Raw genomic sequence first — 17,777 nt, forward strand, 5'->3', positions numbered from 1 at the left:
AGCTACTTATACAGCTTAGAGTGGTATTCTATTTTAGAAAGTGGTGGACATGTGGAGGTTTATGCAGGACCAAAATACTGCTAGCAGGTGAGTATGCCACTAGCACTGCAGTCCGGCAGAAGCCCATTAGCTTAAAAAGGAGTCCTTTCAGACAGTAAAAAGGACAACATAATTAGGTAGTCTGGTTCATTGGAAACACCTCCTCTGTTTTCAACATGGACACATGAGTTCTTTGATAGAAGAAATACACATTCAACAGTATTTTGAGTGACTTCCATTTCCAGTAATGTTGTTGTACATAGGAAAGGAGGTTTGTTTGTCTTAGGCATTTCCTTCTTTGGAACAGAGAACAGAAGGAACAGAGAAATTACAAGAGGTAGTGAATTTAGCAAACCTGCACATAAAACAATCTTTCATAAGAATAAAATGCTGCATTTACAGCTGTAAATGTACACACCCGTATAAGTTAAAAATACAAAGCTACTTTTACTGTGTTTCTTGTTCTTTTTAAGTTCAGAAAATGAAGTACTCAAGTGCTGGACTTAAAGTGGTGAACCTCATTGCATTGACAAAACCAAACCATTCATGCAGCACCAGGCTTTTGGCTTAGCCTAAGTGAGAAAGTTAGACAGTTAGTGCAACCAAAGTGCAATTGTGTTCTTCACAGTGTGTACATTTTGACTGGCTTGTAAAGTGAATGTAGAAGTTCATGACTCTCCCAGGCAGCTTCTTTTGATGGTTGAAGAAAACATGATCTGCAACATACTGGGCCACATCCTGACTTGGAATTATTAGACCGGTGTTCATCAGCCAGTGGAGAGAAGTCAAAGTCAGCTACCTGGGAAAGGAAAATCAAAAAGATAACTTTTAGTTCAGTTCCCACTGGCTCAGGTCCAGGAAGAGCACATTGGGCTGCAAATGGCGCTTGGTCCTCAACCATTTTCACTCAGTCACTAACTTCAAATAGACTTCTGATTTATACCTGCTGTGCACATGGCTTATAGACAGTGTCTCTAGAGGTATATCATTTATATCGTGGCACAGTGTAAAGGGTGTTAGGTACTTCCAAAGTACCATGAAAGCTGCTTTTGATTTAAGAACTTATGCTTATTGCAAACACCTTTTGTAGCAAGTGAAAGTATATTAGAGATGGCAGGGAGCTGGGGAGATGAAGGCCACATACAAGGGGTAGGTAACAATTTAGGGCTGCTTAAGGTAACATACCCCTCCCTTTTTATTATCCTGTATCCTCTTGTACTGTCTGTTTGTTTTCTTTCATGTTACTATTCTGAGGCAGATCCTCTGGAATGGATACTTCAATGCAAGCATCTGCTTGGGAATATTAAAAAACTGCCCATTATTATTCTGGCAATTTAGAGTTGTCTGCACCAAGCCAGAAGCATGGCTGTTTCTTCATTTGCCTACACTGCTGGGATTTTTGTTTGTGGAACAGATCACAATTACCAGGGAAATTCTCCCTCCTGCTCTGTTTGTCTGGGGATTAAAGAACCTTTCATATCAGATACCTTTCATGGCTGAGAGCTGCCTAATTACTATCCCAGCTCAAAGTAAGAGTAACTGAATACCTCCACGAGATCTTTTTGTTGTTTGTGACTTCGAAAAGTTGTGTACAGCACCAGTACCAGCATCGCTGAAACCAGAGCAGTGCAGAGCAGGACAAAAAAAGCTGGGTGGATTCCTAGGAAAAAGCACAAGGACACATTTCTGGAGGGACACAATACCCCAGAAACTGGCAACGGTGAGAAGGAAACAATGAAGAAATTGTAGGAGTATTTTTAGAAAAAAGGAATGTGTGTAAGAAGGAATGAACTTTTCAGCCCTGATCACTTTAGATTTTTCTGAAATCTCAGGAGTGAGAGAGGAGTTTGTAAGGGTTTTTCCCTTTATGCCCTCTTTTGCACTTCTCCATCCAGTTTCATGTTAGCCCCTGACTCCCCAGGGTGTTTGTGGTACCCCAAGAGGATGGGAAGGACTCTCACCTCCACAGCAGCCAGGAGCTCCAGCACAGAGGATTCAGCCCTGCGTGCTCACCAGTGCCTTCTGCAGTGAGCTGCCCTGTCTGTACACAGCTGGCTCACAGAGACAGTGTGTGAGCACTCTGTCACAGCCTGGCTGTGCCCCATCCTCTTCACCTGGCCACCTATCCCCTCTCCCAGGTGGTTCAGGGACCCAGGAGGGGCATGTATGATCATGCATGGGGGAGCCAGCTGGGGTTACTGGCAGGAGGAACAGACTTGTAATGAGATGGAGGCCTAGAAAAATCTACCCTCAAAATTCCATAGCTAAACTAAGCAATAAGAATTGAGACTGTTTAATTAAGACAGCGTTACAGACACATTTTCCTAGTTATCCTCTCTAATTACAAAAGCTGGACTATTTAAACTGAAAAATATTTCATTTAAGTAATACAGCCTTCCCAGTGTACTTAGTAGCTTCAAGACTCTTGGGACTGAGAGTTCAGCAGAACACAAGAAGCTCGGAGCAATTACAGCAGGCACATTATAAATTCTCATTTCCCTTTCTTTTCCTCTCCTTTTAGGGATCTACACCACATTCCTGAAACCTCATCTGCAGGCTGGTTAATCCACGCTTGTCCCTAACCTGTTTGGGACTCTCCGTGCTGCTCAGACTCCCTGTCCCTCACCTGCTGGCTGCACTTTGATCCCGTGGTACGTCTGCAGCATTGTCACGCCGTTCTCCACCCTGACACTGAGGCAATACTGCCCCGCGTCCCTGAAAGTGTGGCTGAGGTTGTAGCAGGAGCCACTGATCTCCACCAGATGGCATTTGTCACCTTCAAGTGGAATGCACTCGGATTTTATAAGCCAGCATAATGCTAGTGGTGGGCTGAAACGACAAGAGCAAAAAGGCAAAATAAAGGTGAAAACTCTGCAAAAAATTTTAGCAAAGAGCTTGGTTAAAATAGCAGAATAATTTGGAAACTAATGAAGTTAATTTAAATACAGATAAAGAAATAATCAACTGCACTGTTTGGCTTATAGCATATGCCAAATGAAAAAGTTCTTTTGATGCTTCTATAAAGGCAGGTCTTTCAGCTGAATACCTGCAAGGGTCATCAGTAGGCCACTGTGTGTAGAAAACTCCATAGTCCTTCTTCAATAAAGATCAAAGGAATCTTTTTTCCTGCACTTCCAAGGGGAAGGTAGTTTTTTCTTTGTCCTTCTCACACAGAGATCACTGTCTGTACCACTGAAGCACACCCAAGACTGTTTTAATTAAAACACCCTGCACATGAAACTGGAAAGAAGATGAGCTCTGCACAAAGGACTAATAGCTGGAAAATGTAAGTAAATTTCAAGGATCACAGCATTCCCTTACAATAACAAAAGGGTTTTTATTTGCTCTCAAGCAATTTAGTGCACTTCATGGCTATGTAGCTTCTCACCACATCTAACTGAAGCCTTTTATTTACCTTTCCAGATCCCTGTTTCAACTGATTCTGCTTGAAGTCGCCTTATGCGCTATAGACTTTGGTTCTGACAACAGACAGAGATTTTCTTTACCCTATTTTTTTTACCCTTTACCCTAGTTTTTTGTTTCTTATCTCATTACAACATTCTTTGCTAAAAAAAGCATCAGGTTTGTGTGTTTAGCTAATTTTCTAGCTTTGTTTTTTATAACCCATCTCTTTGTCACTGCATCTCTATCTTAAACTCCTCTTGCATCAGCCCCAGTCCTGTGACTAGGAGGTCACCAAGTCTGCTCTTAGTGATCTCAGGTTTGTCTGTCACAGTTTTTGGCTGTTCACCTTTACTGGGATGCCATCTCTAGTTCCCATTCCCAACATGCCTTTCACTTTCTGATTGCAAACTGTGCTGCTTTGTCTGTTGGGATTGTGTGGTAAATGACTGTTGGGGTGCTGCTCCCTCCCAAACTCCAATGTGCTCTAATGCTGCAACTTGAGAGAGCTTGTGCTGGGATTGAGGTGCTCACAACCCTCCTATTTTATTATGATCCTTGCTGCATGGGGCTTCTATGTCTCATTCACCTTGTGGCAATCTGAACTTTGCCAGAATCACTCCCCAGGCCTATTAATCCCCTATGATACTCGAGATTTGTTGCTATGCAACAGGACTTGGAATATGTTTCAATTTAATAACAGGGAAATTGGTGAAGGAGAAAAGTTCAGAAACAAGTTTTCAGATGTATTTTCCCCCATTATTTCTCTGGCTACTTGCCTTTTAACATCCCCATTGCAAAGATTAACAAAAAGTAGTATTTGCTTTACATAGGAGGATTCCACTTTTCTGTAAAGATGCAGGGTCTTTCAGGCTTTTAGAGCTTGTGGCATTTCAAGTCAGGAAAATGCAATATTCAACAGTATTTTTGGGAAGAAGGAGGTGGTTTTTGTTTTGTTTTTTAATAATTGTTATGTGGGGTTCAACTCACTATTTTGAGGAAACACTGGGGAAAAACACTTAGAGACAATTTTAAGGAGGAAAGAAGTTGTGTTTGGTACTTACGTGCCATTGATATGAAGAGATAAATTCAAGTTTTCCATTACGTGCGTCTCTCTGGACCCCACTATGTCAATACTTTTAACAGCATCTGAGAAGAAATGGAAAGCCAAGGATGTCACAATCCACATGTAAATTTGAGTCTCACTGGTTTCCCACTGAGGGTTTATTTCCACAGACTTGCAGATTGGAGCTTCATCAGGCGCACAAATAATACTGTTTCTCTCACAGCCCTAAAGGAAACCTGCCGCTAGAGATGTTGTAAGTTTCCTGACTTTTTGCCTGATTCCTTTTTATATGTATAATCAACTTTATTAATTCTTTTCATTTTTAATTCTGTGTTTCTTTACTCCTGAGGCTGATCAAATCAATGAGACTTTCCTAATGCTTGATTTAACTGCTTTATTGTTTAGGGATAGCTGGTGTAAATTGAACAAAGAAATCCACCGTAAATTACCATAAATACCTTGTTGTTTGAATTGTATGTAAGACTTTTACAAAAGACAGTAAAATCAAAACTGATGATTTTATCTGTTTCCACCAAATTTTCTGCCCTAGAAGAGCAAGTAGTTAATTCTGCAGTGGAAACACTTCACCGAATGATGTTGACCAGTCCTTGCACGTGAAACAATGTTGAATTTGTGTTACCGTGCCAAAGCTAGATTGTATCTGTACATACTAGATTGTATCTGTATTACACAGCTTGTTCTGCATTGGAGATGCAGAATGTTTCATAATTACCCAAGAGCTCCAGAGCTGTGGTAAAATCCCCAGTTTTCTGCATCATTTCTCTCTCGTGAATGATGCTCCCAACCTGCTCCCATTCAGCCACGACCTTCAGGTGCACCGTACGGTTCCCCATGGAGGAGCAGTTGCAGTAGACAAAGGGTTCCTTGGTAATCTGGTAAACCCTGTGTGCAACAGGAATAGATTTAGAATCAAAATTGCCTTTTACCAAGTGCTTGAATATTTCTGGTTTAAACCTATTTTAAATATGTTTTCTTTACTGACAATGTTCTAGTGGCTGTGATTCTAATTCTACTTTATATCCATATAAACGAGGATTTATGTCTGTGATATTACCTATGGAACTACAATTAGTACAAGATTCAGAGGGAATCTCTGCATTTTTAATTAAAGAAACTAAAGATAATGCTAAAAGAATTAACAAAATTGAATAGGAATGGTCAGTAAATTATGAAAAAAACATTTATAGCAGGCGGACTGTTAGCTAAGTGATTTTATTGGGATTTTTCTCTAGATGAACATCTGAATCAGAGCCATTTTGAATACTCATTAAAGCAAACAAAGTAACGACACCTACCCATCTCCAAAATCCCAATTGTAGACAAATGATGCTGACTTGAAGTAATGACTTGGGTCATGAAGAGAGAAAGAAATCCGGGTCACTGTGTCCGTGGAGGAGCTAGAACCATGTGTGGTAACTCTGCTGTCCTCTATCTGGGCTATGGTGAGGTTCCCTGTGATAAATTCTGCAGAATAAAAAGGGGAAAGAAGAATGACAACATATGTGACAGAAGAATGACAGCATGTATGACAGCATATATGACAGAAGAATGACAGCATGCTTCCACAGCATGCTCTGTGTGTCAAAACATTCTTTCAGATGTACTGGGTAAGTCTTGCTGTGTCCCAGACCAAGTGGTTGAATGTATTTTATATCTATTACTCAGTGTTGTCATGCGTGTGAATGAGGCAGTGAAATGAAAATATTTATTGAGAGTTATACAATGGGTTATGATAAAACATCCAGTAGAACTAAGAGAAATAATCCTAGACTGATTGAGCTCAATATAAACTTTTACTATTTATTTTAAAAAACTGCTATTAATAGCAAGCATCTAGATTCAGAGTCAGGCCAGTACACGTACTCATCATGTCTGGGATGGTGGTGTTTGTTTGTTTTGTGGGGGTTTTAAATGTAGCTTCTTTTCCCCCTTAGTTTCAGCTATTTTTACAGAAATTAAGATTTGATTATTGTGAATAACAGATGTGCTGTATGTTGTGAATACAGGAAGGGGGCAATGTTTTTATCTATGAGAGGTTCTTTGTTGGACAACGACTGGTAAGGACTGATCTAAAAAAATCCTCTCTAACCTATGAAACAATGAGATATGATGAGACACCAGCTCATTATAAAATTAATGGGCTATTGATTGCCAGTAACAGACTCTTATCCTGTTAACAATTCATTAAATCTGCTTAACAGGCTTTTTGCAAATAATAATTGCAATTACTGTTGGAATGGGGCTGTCAATCCCTATCAGAGATTTGGTTAACCATAGCACACCAGTAGTTAATTTGTAAATAAGAAAGCATATTTATAGTTATAGTTATTTATAGCATATTATAGTTACTATAACTTTATAGTTATGAATATTCCCAAAAAACTGAAGTTGCACTTAGCAACATTTAGAAATGCAGCCATGATTTCAGATCCAATTTCAATACACTTGGACAGAGCTTTAAGTGGAAATGTAATGCTCTGCTGCGCTGATGGCCTGAGATTTGCTGTGTCATGCAACAGGGAAAAGCAGCAGGTTGGCACTGCTGATGGTCATCCTAACTTTAGGCGTAGAAATGCTGGAAGGCAGTAGAAGAAACATTGTTCTAGGAGTTTGGACATTCACTGAGCCATGCTGATGTGTGAACTGCAGCTGCTGAAGCGTCTGATTTCCAGTTCAGTTTCTCTAAGTGACAGAGGTAGGAAAACATGGGCAGCACCACACTTTCCTGTTGCTATAGGACACGAAAGAACACAAGCTCACACTGCTGTTCTCAAGGTGAAGAAAAAAAGAAGTTTATTTTCTAAGTCTAACATTTATAGTTTTCCAAGAGTGACAGTAGATTGGAGGGTGACAGTGCCACCTCTCCAATAGCACTAAACAGACTAACAGTCCATCAACTTTCTCTTCCTCCATAAAAAAATGCAAAACAATGAATTATTTACAAAAAGTGTGTGACAAAGTTCGCTACAAGAATGTCAACATCAGAAAGCTTAAAAAAATCTTAAAAAACCAGGGTGACACTTTCCTCCTGGGTGTAGAGAAACTAGAGCCTGGCTGTCATGGTACTGATTGCATCATACCCCCCAACCCACCTTCAGCCCAGGGCTGCAAATCAAATCTGTTGTCAGAAGCCATTTACACTGGCTTGCTCCCTGATGCTGCAAGGGCACATATCCTGAGCTCCTGGAGAGGAACAGGTTGTAAAGCCAAGGGCACATATCCTGAGCTCCTGGAGAGGAACAGGCTATAGAACCATTCACCCATTTACCTGTAATCTGGAGCACGGTGACGTTTCTTGCAATCGGCCGACACAACCAACAGTGTTTGTGAGTCACCCAGACAGACACAGGGAAAGTGCCAGGGAATTCACCAGTCACATTAATTATGGAATTAAACTGCTGCTCAGATTTCTCTATCAGAATCAGAGGAGCATAGACCCAGTTAAAGTGATACCAGTTTGATGTGACATTTTCGTTCTTCATTCTTAGCCTGGCCTGAACAGTAGCTTGAGCTCCCGTTGTGATGGGGCCATTGTTGGTTATTTCCAGGCTGTACAACTCTGTGGAAAGCAGAAGAAAATGGGTAAACCAAACCTTGTTGTATGGCATTTTAAATTTAATTAATTTATTTATACATTTGAACTAGTCAGCTCTAGTTAAATAACTCACAATGACACTTATCCCAGCAAAGAATTCACCACCATAATTTTTTACTGTTTAAATATATGGAACAGAAACTGTTGCATATGTATGTGAGTTCAAATAAATAGCAGTAAACAACATGTCAGACTGGGTTCTAGAAATGTTCATAGTAGAAAACAGCTTCAGTCTAGAACATCTAAAAGCTTTGATGAGGTTTTACACCCAGAGCTGGGTGCTATAGGTTCATTGTCACTAATGATCTAACATGATCACTGGACTTCCAGCTACTGGAAGAGGCTCAGCTCTAATCTCTGCCCTAAAGATGTAAATTTTCAAACTCAGGTGAGATTTCATTCACTAGATTCCTTTGCCAGCTCTGTTGAAAAGTTTATCTAACTTTCCTCATAAGTAAACAAAAAACTCAGTAAAAAGCATTTTCTGTGCTATAATCCACCTTAAATTTCCTTTTCCAGGGAAGGACCAGAAGTCCTAAGCCAAATAAAAGATGTACCATGCTGTAGTGGCAGATCAGTTGCTGTCCAGAGGGACCTGGACAAGCTGAAAAAGTGAGCCCATGGGAACCTCATGGGGCTGAACCAGGCTGAGTGCGAGGTGCTGCCTCTGGATTGGGGTAACCCCTGGTGTTCAGTACAGGCTGGGGGATGAAGGGATAGAGAAGGACTTGGGGGTACTGGTGGATGACTTGAGCCAACAATGTGCACCCAAGATATGAGGCTGCATAAAAAGCAGCCAACAGGTTGAGGGAGGTGATGTTTCACAATGAGGGTGGTGAAACACTGGCACGGGTTGCCCACTATAAACATTCAAGGTCAGATTGGACTGGGCTCTGAGCTACCTGATCTAGCTGAAGATGTCTGCTCATAGCAGGGGATTAAACTTGATGACCTTTAAAGGTCTCTTTCAACGCAAACCGTGCTATGATTCTATGAGACACCAAGGCATGAGAGGTGCAGGACCTGTGATAGTGAGCCAGCTCTGCTGCTCTGAATGACTCACCATTATCTTCTCTGCCATGTTTGCTCAAATTACTTACTTCAGATCTTGCAACTACTGCAATAGACAGCGTTGAGTTTTGTGGAAATAATACATTAGATTTTTTCCCCCAAAAATAGCAGCGCAGAAGCATTAAAGAAATGCGCATGTGTTAAACAACAAAATCAACCCCCAAGCCCCAAAACAAAAGGAAATGCAAAATAGCTGTGAATTGGGACAGAGCTGGGAGCAGGCTCTGGTTGCTTGCCTCCAACATGGAGCATGTTCCCTTCCCTTCCCTGTATCAGAGCTCTGCCTGGCTCTCTCTCATCAGCAGTGCTGGGCAGAGCAGCAGAGCTGGGGGCTCTAAGGCAGGTGCCTTTCCTTATCTCCTCTTTCAGCAGCCACCAGACTGCTACCATGACCTGAATCTCTGACCTGATCTCTTCTCACTCATCCATAGCCCCAACATGAGGGGAGCACTGGGGCTAGCTAACTCCTGTGCTGGCTTTTCTGCACCCATCAGCTTGGGATGAAATGAAAGAGATGGTATTTGTGCCCGCATTTTATTTTACAGATCACAGGTGCTGAACAATTCTGGAGGCAGAAGAACTGTGAGAAATGAACTGTAACACTACTGCCTGAGAAAGAACTCCACTGTTCCCATTTCACAGCACAAGAAATGGTACTGAGTTCAGTTTTCTGAGTCAAAAGAGAAATGCTTGTGATTTGGTGAAATCTGTGAGAGGGAGGTTTCATGTCTCTAGAAGATTCAGGCTATGTTCCACTTAGTTTCAGCAGAATTCAGGGAAAAAATAGCCTACTACCTCATGCTTATCTAGCACTTCTCCTTGGAGGTTATCTCGGTGCTTTACAAATCAGGGCCACATCAGCCCAACAGCTGCAGCAGCTGGAGGTTCAGCGGCTAACCCAAGGTCACCCAGGGAGTGACCGGCACAGCAAAACACTCCATGCAATCCAGGGATTTCTCCTGCAGAATGGAGCTCTGTGAGTGCCACAGCGAGGGACAGCAGCTGCCCAGGTGCCCTGTGACCTGCGGCGCGGGGTCAGCGGGGGAAGCAGAAGTGCTGCTTTTGGGTCAGAAGTGCAAAGCAGAACCCCAGCCTCCCGGGATGCCCCACCTCCACTGCAGGCACCAAGAATAAAGTCCGGGGTGGTGGAAGCGTGCCCAGAGCCGCTTCCATCCCTTGTCACATCCATCGGGCTCGGGCAGGGAATCACCCCCACCCGTGATGAGGTCTGAGCCCTCGCCCCAGCACCCCGCACCCCTCGCCCTCTCCGCGGCGGCGATGCCAGCGCAGACCGGCGCTCCCTTACCTGCGGCCGGGGAGCGGCTGTGGCCGAGCTGCAGCCGCAGCAGCAGCAGCAGCAGCGCGCAGAGCAGCCACCGCATGCTGGGGGCCGCGGGGACGGGACTGGGCCGGCTCGGGAAGCGGGAGCGGCTCTGGGCGCTGCGGCTCCGTGTCCGCGCCCCCGGTGCGCTCCCCCGCGGCAGCGCCCGGCCCGCCTCTCCCGGGGGCAGCTACCAAGGGATCGCAGCGCCGCCGGGATGCAGAGCCGCCGGCGGTTTAAACAAATAGTCAATAAAAACCACAAATGCCTCCCATCTGCCGGGAGAGTGGGGACATCGCCGAGCGTTCGGGAAGGGGTTTGTGCCGCGCTTTGGTTGCGGCAAGCACATATAAATGAAGTATTCCGGCGGTGGCGCGGGGATGGCTCTGCCGGGGGCGCTTCGGCTGCTGTTACCGGTCCCGCAGCGCTCCGAACGGCCTGTAACGGGTGCGCTGCTGGAGAGAAGCGACAGCAAAAGCGCCGGAATGTGGTTTTCCGGCGGTTTTTTTTGCGTTTTATTTTGTTTTTTTCCTGTTTTGTTTTGTACCTTTTGGTTTTAATTCGTTCACTTGCATGCTTTTTATTTTCTTAAACTCAACATTCGAAGCCCTTTCTCGCTCGGGGCCGCCGTTCTGTTTCTGCTGGCGGATCAGTTTCTCTGCGCGCTTCGCTTCCTGTGGTGCCGCGCTCCCCGGGGGCACCGGCGGGGCGGGGTGGGCCGTGCCCTGGCCGGAGGCACCGGCCGCGGCCGCCTCTGCCCCGGTACCCCCGGGCCCGCTGTTAGCGGCGGTCAGCGGAGCGCCGGGGCCGCGGGGACGGGCGGGGCTGGGCTCAGGCGCGGCCCCGGCAGCGCCCAGCCGGGGCGGGTCAAGGCGGGGCCGTGCGAGGCTCGCGGGGCCGGCCAAGGGAGCGGGCGGTGCCGCGCCCGCCTCCGCCCGGGGAGAGGCGCGGGAGGCGGCACCGGGAGGAGGCGGCCGGAACTGAGCTCGGGCGCTTCCGTCGCGCCCATGCGCTGCCGGCGGCCTCCGGGAGCAACAAAGGAAGGAGCCGGGGGGCCGCGGCAGGGCGGCCGCGGGGAGCCGCGGGGTGAGGAGCGGAGCGGCGCCGCCTCGGTGGGGCCCGGGCCTGGGCGCAGTGGAGCGGGGCGGGGGAGGCGGGAGCGGCGCGCTGCGGGCAGGAGGGGCCCCGCCGGAGGCCTGGGGCCGAGCGCGGTACCGGGAGGGCTGAGGGACGGGGGAGACGGTGCTGCGGCCGCTCACGGTGCCCGTGTTCGCAGGGCGGAGATGGGCTCGGCGTGACGGCGCCCTGGCAGCGGGGAGCGACCCGGGCGAGCAGCGCTGCGGCGGGGAAGGTGAGGGCGCGGGGTCCCGGGCTGGCTCGGCCGGGAGCAAAACTGACGGGGAACCCGCAGGGGAGGAGGGACATCGCCGGTGTCTGAAGCCAGATGTGATTTTAGGTTTCTTTAGGAGCGAGACTGGCAGCCTGTGGCGGCAGGACAGCTGCAGGCGCCCCTGGCAGCGAGTCCCGCAGGGTGTGTCCGAGGGGAGCTGCAGGTTTGGGGCAGAGGGCAGGTGGTGACAGGTGTGCGGTGTCAGGAGCATCCCTGAGCCTGGAGCCTGCTGCTGGGACAGGGAACCGCGCAGAACACGGGAATGGTGCTGTGAAGAGCTCAATAATCCCTTTTATCTATTAGTGCACTCCTGTCACAATGACTGCTCTGCATGCTTGGTGTTGTATTTGTAAGTTAAATGTTACAGTTGTTGTTTTTGGAAAAGGTGGTCCTCTTCAATATGTTAGAAGAATGGATGTAGGCAATGGGATAGCTGCTGCTTACAAGCCATGTAAACTAACAAATACTTCTATATTCTTTTGTAGGTGTGTTGATCTTGATTTTATGTACTGAAAGCTGATCTTTACTCCTCCAAGATGGCATTTGTTTCAGCACAAGGGCCTACGGTGGTGGACCAAACCACTTTGATGAAAAAATACCTTCAGTTTGTGGCTGCTCTTACAGATGTCAATACACGTAAGAGACTTTTTTTTTCCTTGTAAATTGCAGCTGTTCATTAGTTAGTTTCACAAGTGTTGCAGACTTGTTTGGACACTTGGTGAAAGAGACAGTGAAATCTGTCAAATTCACTTTGGAATTTGTTTGAGTTTTGATTTTTGAAGAGGCAAAATGATGAGAAACACTTACGTGAGCCAAAGTGAGTGAGGTGTGTGTGTGTGTGTGTGTGCATTTGTGTGGTGGTTGTTTGAGAGAACTGTGTGTATTATAATTGGGCAGTGATGGCAAAACTGATAAGATCTGATTGCTTCTTTGATCAATGAGTTTGTTGATTTCTTTCATGACCTAGTTTTACACTCACATTTTTCTGCTTGAATTTCCATTTGCAGCTGATGAAACCAAATTGAAAATGATGCAAGAAGTCAGTGAGAATTTTGAGGTAAATAAAAAGATAACCCCAAGCAACAAAACTCCCCTAACTTTCTGCAATGGCAGCCTTTCTTGTGCTTAATGTATATTAATTGGATTTCTGATGTAATGCAGTTAAAATATTAATAGTAGTATCCTGAGACTAATGATTTATATGGTTACAAGTCATTGATTCTAGGTTTGTATTTAGGAATTAACCAGATTGTTGAAGAATTACATTTAGACTTAGTGAGCTTTGATTGCTAAATCTTTATTCATTAAGCATTTAAATAAAAGTGAAGTAAGATATTTTTTTTCTTCTATTTTTGAGTGCTATGAAATGCCTGTATTTAAAGCTTTCTTTTATTTAGTTCAAATGAGTATTGTGCTCTTGTGAAACAGAGGCCCTTCTGATTCCTCTGAGTATTCCATGGTGTGGAAGTGAGAGAGGAGTTGTCAGATGCAGAATCTGACATCAGGAGTGGAGATGTCTCCAGTGACATCTTTTGCATGGTGATGGACCATCTTTTTAGATGAGCAGCAGAGAAAATGTGAAACACAAGTTAACCCAGCCTTGTGTTAGCAGAAATTTTACTTTAGTTCAATACTTAGTTGTTACGTGCCTGTTCTGAAGTTATAGCAAACTAAAATCATTCTTGTGGAGTTTTTTATCTGCTTAAGCTATTTCTGAAACAATTTATCTGACTAAAATAATAGTTTTGACTGCTTAGTCTGGTGATCTGTTAGAATCTAAAGACTTGGTTCTCTTTTCCCTTCAGTAGGGAAGGATTTGTATTTGTTTTGCTATTGTTCTCTTGCAACTCGCGTGGTTCTTCAGTGTCAGCAGATACTTAGTCACTGAATCTGTTCAAGTCTCACTGAAAATGTTTAATAGTGGCTTTGAATGTAACTGAATGTAATCTGTGTGATGTCTATAACTCCCCATTTTTTGTTCCTAATTAGAATGTGACATCATCCCCTCAATATTCTACATTCCTGGAACACATCATCCCTCGGTTTCTCACCTTTCTACAGGATGGGGAAGTTCAGTTTCTGCAGGAGAAGCCAGCACAGGTAAGCTGTGTGGAGCATTTGCTGCCTTTTTGCTGTCCTTGATTAACCTAATGAAATGATTTAAGACTTGCTAAAAATAGAGCTGTCATTTGGAGTGGAACTGAAAAAGTCCTGTTTCTAAATGAGTTACTTATAAACTTTGCTAATCTGGGCTGCTGTGGAAAAGTAGGTGCAACAGAATTAGCTTTCTTACTAAAATATTGCACATTGTTGCAAGTTACTGACTTTACTGAAGGTTAGGAATGAAAGGCAAAAGTTGAATCTTTGTCATTAAATTCTTAAAATTGCATTCCTTAAAAAAAGTCTGATTTTCCAAGTGTAAATTAGTTAAATTTGCTTCATTCACATAGGTGGGTAGTAGGAAGAGTGATGTCTTTGTTCAAGCCTATGTCTACATGAAATAAAATGGCTTTTTTTCTATTTCAACGTGCAGAATTATTAAGCTGAAAAAAATGCTGCAACTAATTGTTGGGTTTTGTGGGCTTTTCAAAAAGTTCTGTCATATCATTATTTTTCCTTTTTTTTTTCTTTTCCTACAGCAACTCCGGAAGCTTGTGCTTGAAATAATTCACAGAATACCAACAAATGAACATCTTCGTCTTCATACCAAAAATATCCTGTCTGTGATGTTCAGATTTCTGGAGGTACTTTTCTGAAATATTTTCCTCTGCTTTCTTCATCTCCAGAGTTTGCTGGGGTGGGATTTTCAATAGCTGTGCTGCAGGAATGGGAACACCTTCTATTTAAGCTTCACCCATGCCCTCTCTTACCACCTACAGGTTTTCTGCCTGTTCTCTTCTGCCCTTTAGAAACTTGGATTTTACAAATGCAGGGAGCTGTTCTTATGCTGGGTGGGATTTTCTGGCAGATAGCTGATTCTTGGGAGTTTGTGTTCTGTCTAGGAATTCACAGCACTCTCATGGGAGCAGACCTGATGGTACAGAGTGGTTGAAATGTCTGGGTTTTACTCCCCCAGGGGTAGATTTAATTTCAGCCAAACTCTGGGACTGCAGGGTATCCAAGGAAAGCTATCTTGCTCACACAAACCATATTAATGGGGCACTTCAGACTGTTGAGAAGAACATAATTTTACAGGGTTTTGAAGTACCCACTGAGTAGTTGGAGAATTCAGCAGTGAGCTCACGAAAAGGTTTTTTTTGTTTTCCAGACAGAGAATGAAGAAAATGTACTGATTTGCTTGAGAATAATTATTGAATTGCACAAACAGTTCCGACCAGCAATCACTCAAGAAGTAAGTCATAACTCTTGTTACATGGTATAAAACTTGCTGCCATGCTCTTCAGAATTGCTGTTTTGTTCACCTGGGTTGATTGGTTTGTTTTGCTGTTGTCCTTTTATGTTGTCTGACCTGTTGTGGTAACCATATGTTTAATTTTTTCCCCTTTTTTAACTCTTAAACTGATTTTTAAAAGAGGATTGCATAATGCTAGCACTTGGGGAAAAAACCAAACTGTTAAAGCTTAGCTGTACTTGGTTTAAATGTTTATGGACAATATGAGCAGTCTAAGGAATAAAATTCCCACACAAAGGAAGAGAATTGATGCCCTTTTAGTTTGTAAAGGAAAATCCTGAAAAAGGAATTTACTCTGGTTGACTTCCCCCTGCCTCCCCTCTTTTCTGTGACTCATCAAGGGGAATTTGGAAGTTTGCATTGTTATTCTCTTGCTTTTTGCCTTGATTTTCTCTTGGGAAGACTTATTTTTTTCATAGTAATTATACCTAACAATACTGTATTGGAACTATGTAAAGTTGATAGGTAGATCAGATTCTTTCCAAGTGAAATTTGAATTGATACTAACCAAGCAGAGGGAGGTAGGAGAACACTTTCAGATTTTTTTTCAGTTATCATGAAAAATGTGCTGTACTGAGTGGAGTTTTATACATTTGTACTGTTAATACAGAGATTCTAAAATTGTGGTTTTAAAATTAATTTAAAAAGTTTCTTTATGGTAACTGACTTCTTCCTTCCTAGATTCATCATTTTTTGGACTTTGTGAAACAGATTTACAAGGAACTTCCAAAAGTAGTGGTAAGCTTTTTATTTCTTAAATTGCCCTTGCTATAGTCAGAAAACAGTTTTTATTTCTTAATTTTATCTCTAGAAGATACTGACATAATTATTTTTCATGTAGTGATACAAAGCAAATATAGTGTTAGTGAATCCATTTATCAAAACTATGTCTAAAAATGGAGACATTTAGATTTTGCTTTGGAAAACCTTGTGTTTCTGGCTCACTGTTAGTGGTAGGAGAAGATGGAGTTGAGCTGGAGTTCTGCAGCAGGGTGAGGTTGGCTGCAGTGCTCTCCAGGTACCCAAATATGTCTATTTTTGAGGGAAGGGTGAGGTCATGAAGGGAGGCTCCAGTGCGATCCTCCCTCCCTGATACAGAGTAACTCTTGGGATGTTTTCCTTTAGCTCCACCTCGGCTGGGGGACGTTTTCTGCTCTGTCTGGAGGGGAGGTTGCAGGGTGTGCGTCTGGCCTGGGGAAGATGCTGCAGTGCAAACATCACTGCACAGGGGAGAAAACTGCTCCGGGGGAGAATTACTGGGGGAGTTCTGAGGAGATGGATGGCCTTTCCTCTGTCACTGGCATTGTGGTATTTTCCTTCTGCTCTTTGCTTGTAGAATCGGTACTTTGAGAACCCTCAGGTGATTCCAGAGAACACTGTTCCCACTCCTGAGATGGTTGGCATGATTACAACCATTGTGGTGAAGGTGAACCCAGAGCGAGAGGACAGTGAAACGAGGACAGTGAGTGTTCTGACTGCTCTTGGCTGGGGGACTCTGTAGCACAGACCACAGATCACAATGCCTGGCAAAAATAACAGACTTTATTTTGGCTTGTTTTTCTTATCAAAACTTTTCTATAGAAGCTGATTGAAGCTTTCCAGATATTTTCTATGTAGCTGTAATGACAGGATTTTTATTTAATGTAATAACCAATGCTTTGTGTTTGAAAAATGTTATTGTTAAATATAGTGCTACTAAAATGAGCAGTTTCTGTAAAAATGTGTTTTACATACTGTTTTGAATTAATAATTAGACTGTTTATAAAGCATGTATTCTTTCTTTCAGCATTCAATAATTCCCAGAGGATCTTTATCACTGAAGGTCTTGGCTGAGCTACCTATTATTGTTGTTCTCATGTATCAGGTTAGTACACTTCAGTATTTTGTATGTAAATACTTAATTACTGAACAGCTCATGAAACTTCTGTTGGCTATCATATTAGCAAAAATGAGTGTGATATACTTTTGAAATTAAAATATCATCTAAAAATAAAGCTGGTGAGATGTCTTAATTTTTTTTCTGATTAGCCCTCCAGTAATTTGCTGCAAGTGTGACTTGTGAATTTCTCTAATAATACTTTCTTTTTTTTAAGCTCTACAAACTGAACATTCATAATGTAGTAGCTGAATTTGTGCCCTTGATTATGAACACTATTATAATACAAGTTTCTGCTCAAGCAAGGTGAGCATTTAACAGTATTTTGATGATATTTGAGATAAACTATTTAAATCTATCATTCAATGCCTTTAATGCTTTGAATCTCAAAAGTAGCAATGATTATTTGACTAAAAATTACCAAGGTTCTGTAGGTGAAGTTATTGTCATTAAATCTCATTGGTGGAGTCCATAGTTGTGCAGTAGGTGCCAGTTTATTATTTGATAATGAGTTTTTTTAAAATAGAGTTTCTGATGAAAATCCGCATTGTCATAGACAGTGATGAAGACCCTGGGAGTGTGGA

The 17,777-nt window shown here is 43.2% G+C and overlaps 2 protein-coding genes across 3 annotated transcripts in view; one reads left to right on the forward strand and one right to left on the reverse strand.

The window, feature by feature from the left end:
- Positions 1-258: 258 nt before the first annotated feature.
- TMEM130 (transmembrane protein 130) lies at positions 259-11,131 on the reverse strand. Of its 2 annotated transcripts, none has more exons than XM_058816229.1 (8): positions 11,063-11,131; positions 7,797-8,087; positions 5,824-5,992; positions 5,241-5,410; positions 4,506-4,590; positions 2,666-2,868; positions 1,587-1,699; positions 259-838 (listed from the first exon to the last, which is right to left on the reverse strand). In XM_058816229.1, the coding sequence occupies exons 1-8, from the start codon at positions 11,088-11,090 to the stop codon at positions 662-664; spliced, it is 1,236 nt and encodes a 411-aa protein (XP_058672212.1). In that variant the 5' UTR covers positions 11,091-11,131; the 3' UTR covers positions 259-661. The 2 variants fall into 2 exon arrangements, with proteins under 2 accessions (XP_058672212.1, XP_058672211.1); XM_058816228.1 differs by lacking the exon at positions 11,063-11,131 and adding an exon at positions 10,501-10,662.
- A 350-nt stretch (positions 11,132-11,481) lies between these two features.
- Positions 11,482-17,777, forward strand: part of TRRAP (transformation/transcription domain associated protein) — a 75,405-nt gene continuing 69,109 nt past the window's right edge. Inside the window, exons 1-11 of the mRNA XM_058816359.1 lie at positions 11,482-11,601; positions 11,792-11,866; positions 12,391-12,541; positions 12,913-12,962; positions 13,895-14,005; positions 14,545-14,649; positions 15,174-15,257; positions 15,999-16,055; positions 16,654-16,779; positions 17,104-17,181; positions 17,411-17,499. Coding sequence (XP_058672342.1) covers positions 12,442-12,541; positions 12,913-12,962; positions 13,895-14,005; positions 14,545-14,649; positions 15,174-15,257; positions 15,999-16,055; positions 16,654-16,779; positions 17,104-17,181; positions 17,411-17,499 — 800 coding nt within the window. The 5' untranslated portion in view covers positions 11,482-11,601; positions 11,792-11,866; positions 12,391-12,441. The remainder of the gene's footprint in view (positions 11,602-11,791; positions 11,867-12,390; positions 12,542-12,912; positions 12,963-13,894; positions 14,006-14,544; positions 14,650-15,173; positions 15,258-15,998; positions 16,056-16,653; positions 16,780-17,103; positions 17,182-17,410; positions 17,500-17,777) is intronic.

The sequence above is a fragment of the Ammospiza caudacuta genome, chromosome 17, assembly GCF_027887145.1.
Source record: "Ammospiza caudacuta isolate bAmmCau1 chromosome 17, bAmmCau1.pri, whole genome shotgun sequence".
NCBI lineage: Eukaryota > Metazoa > Chordata > Aves > Passeriformes > Passerellidae > Ammospiza > Ammospiza caudacuta.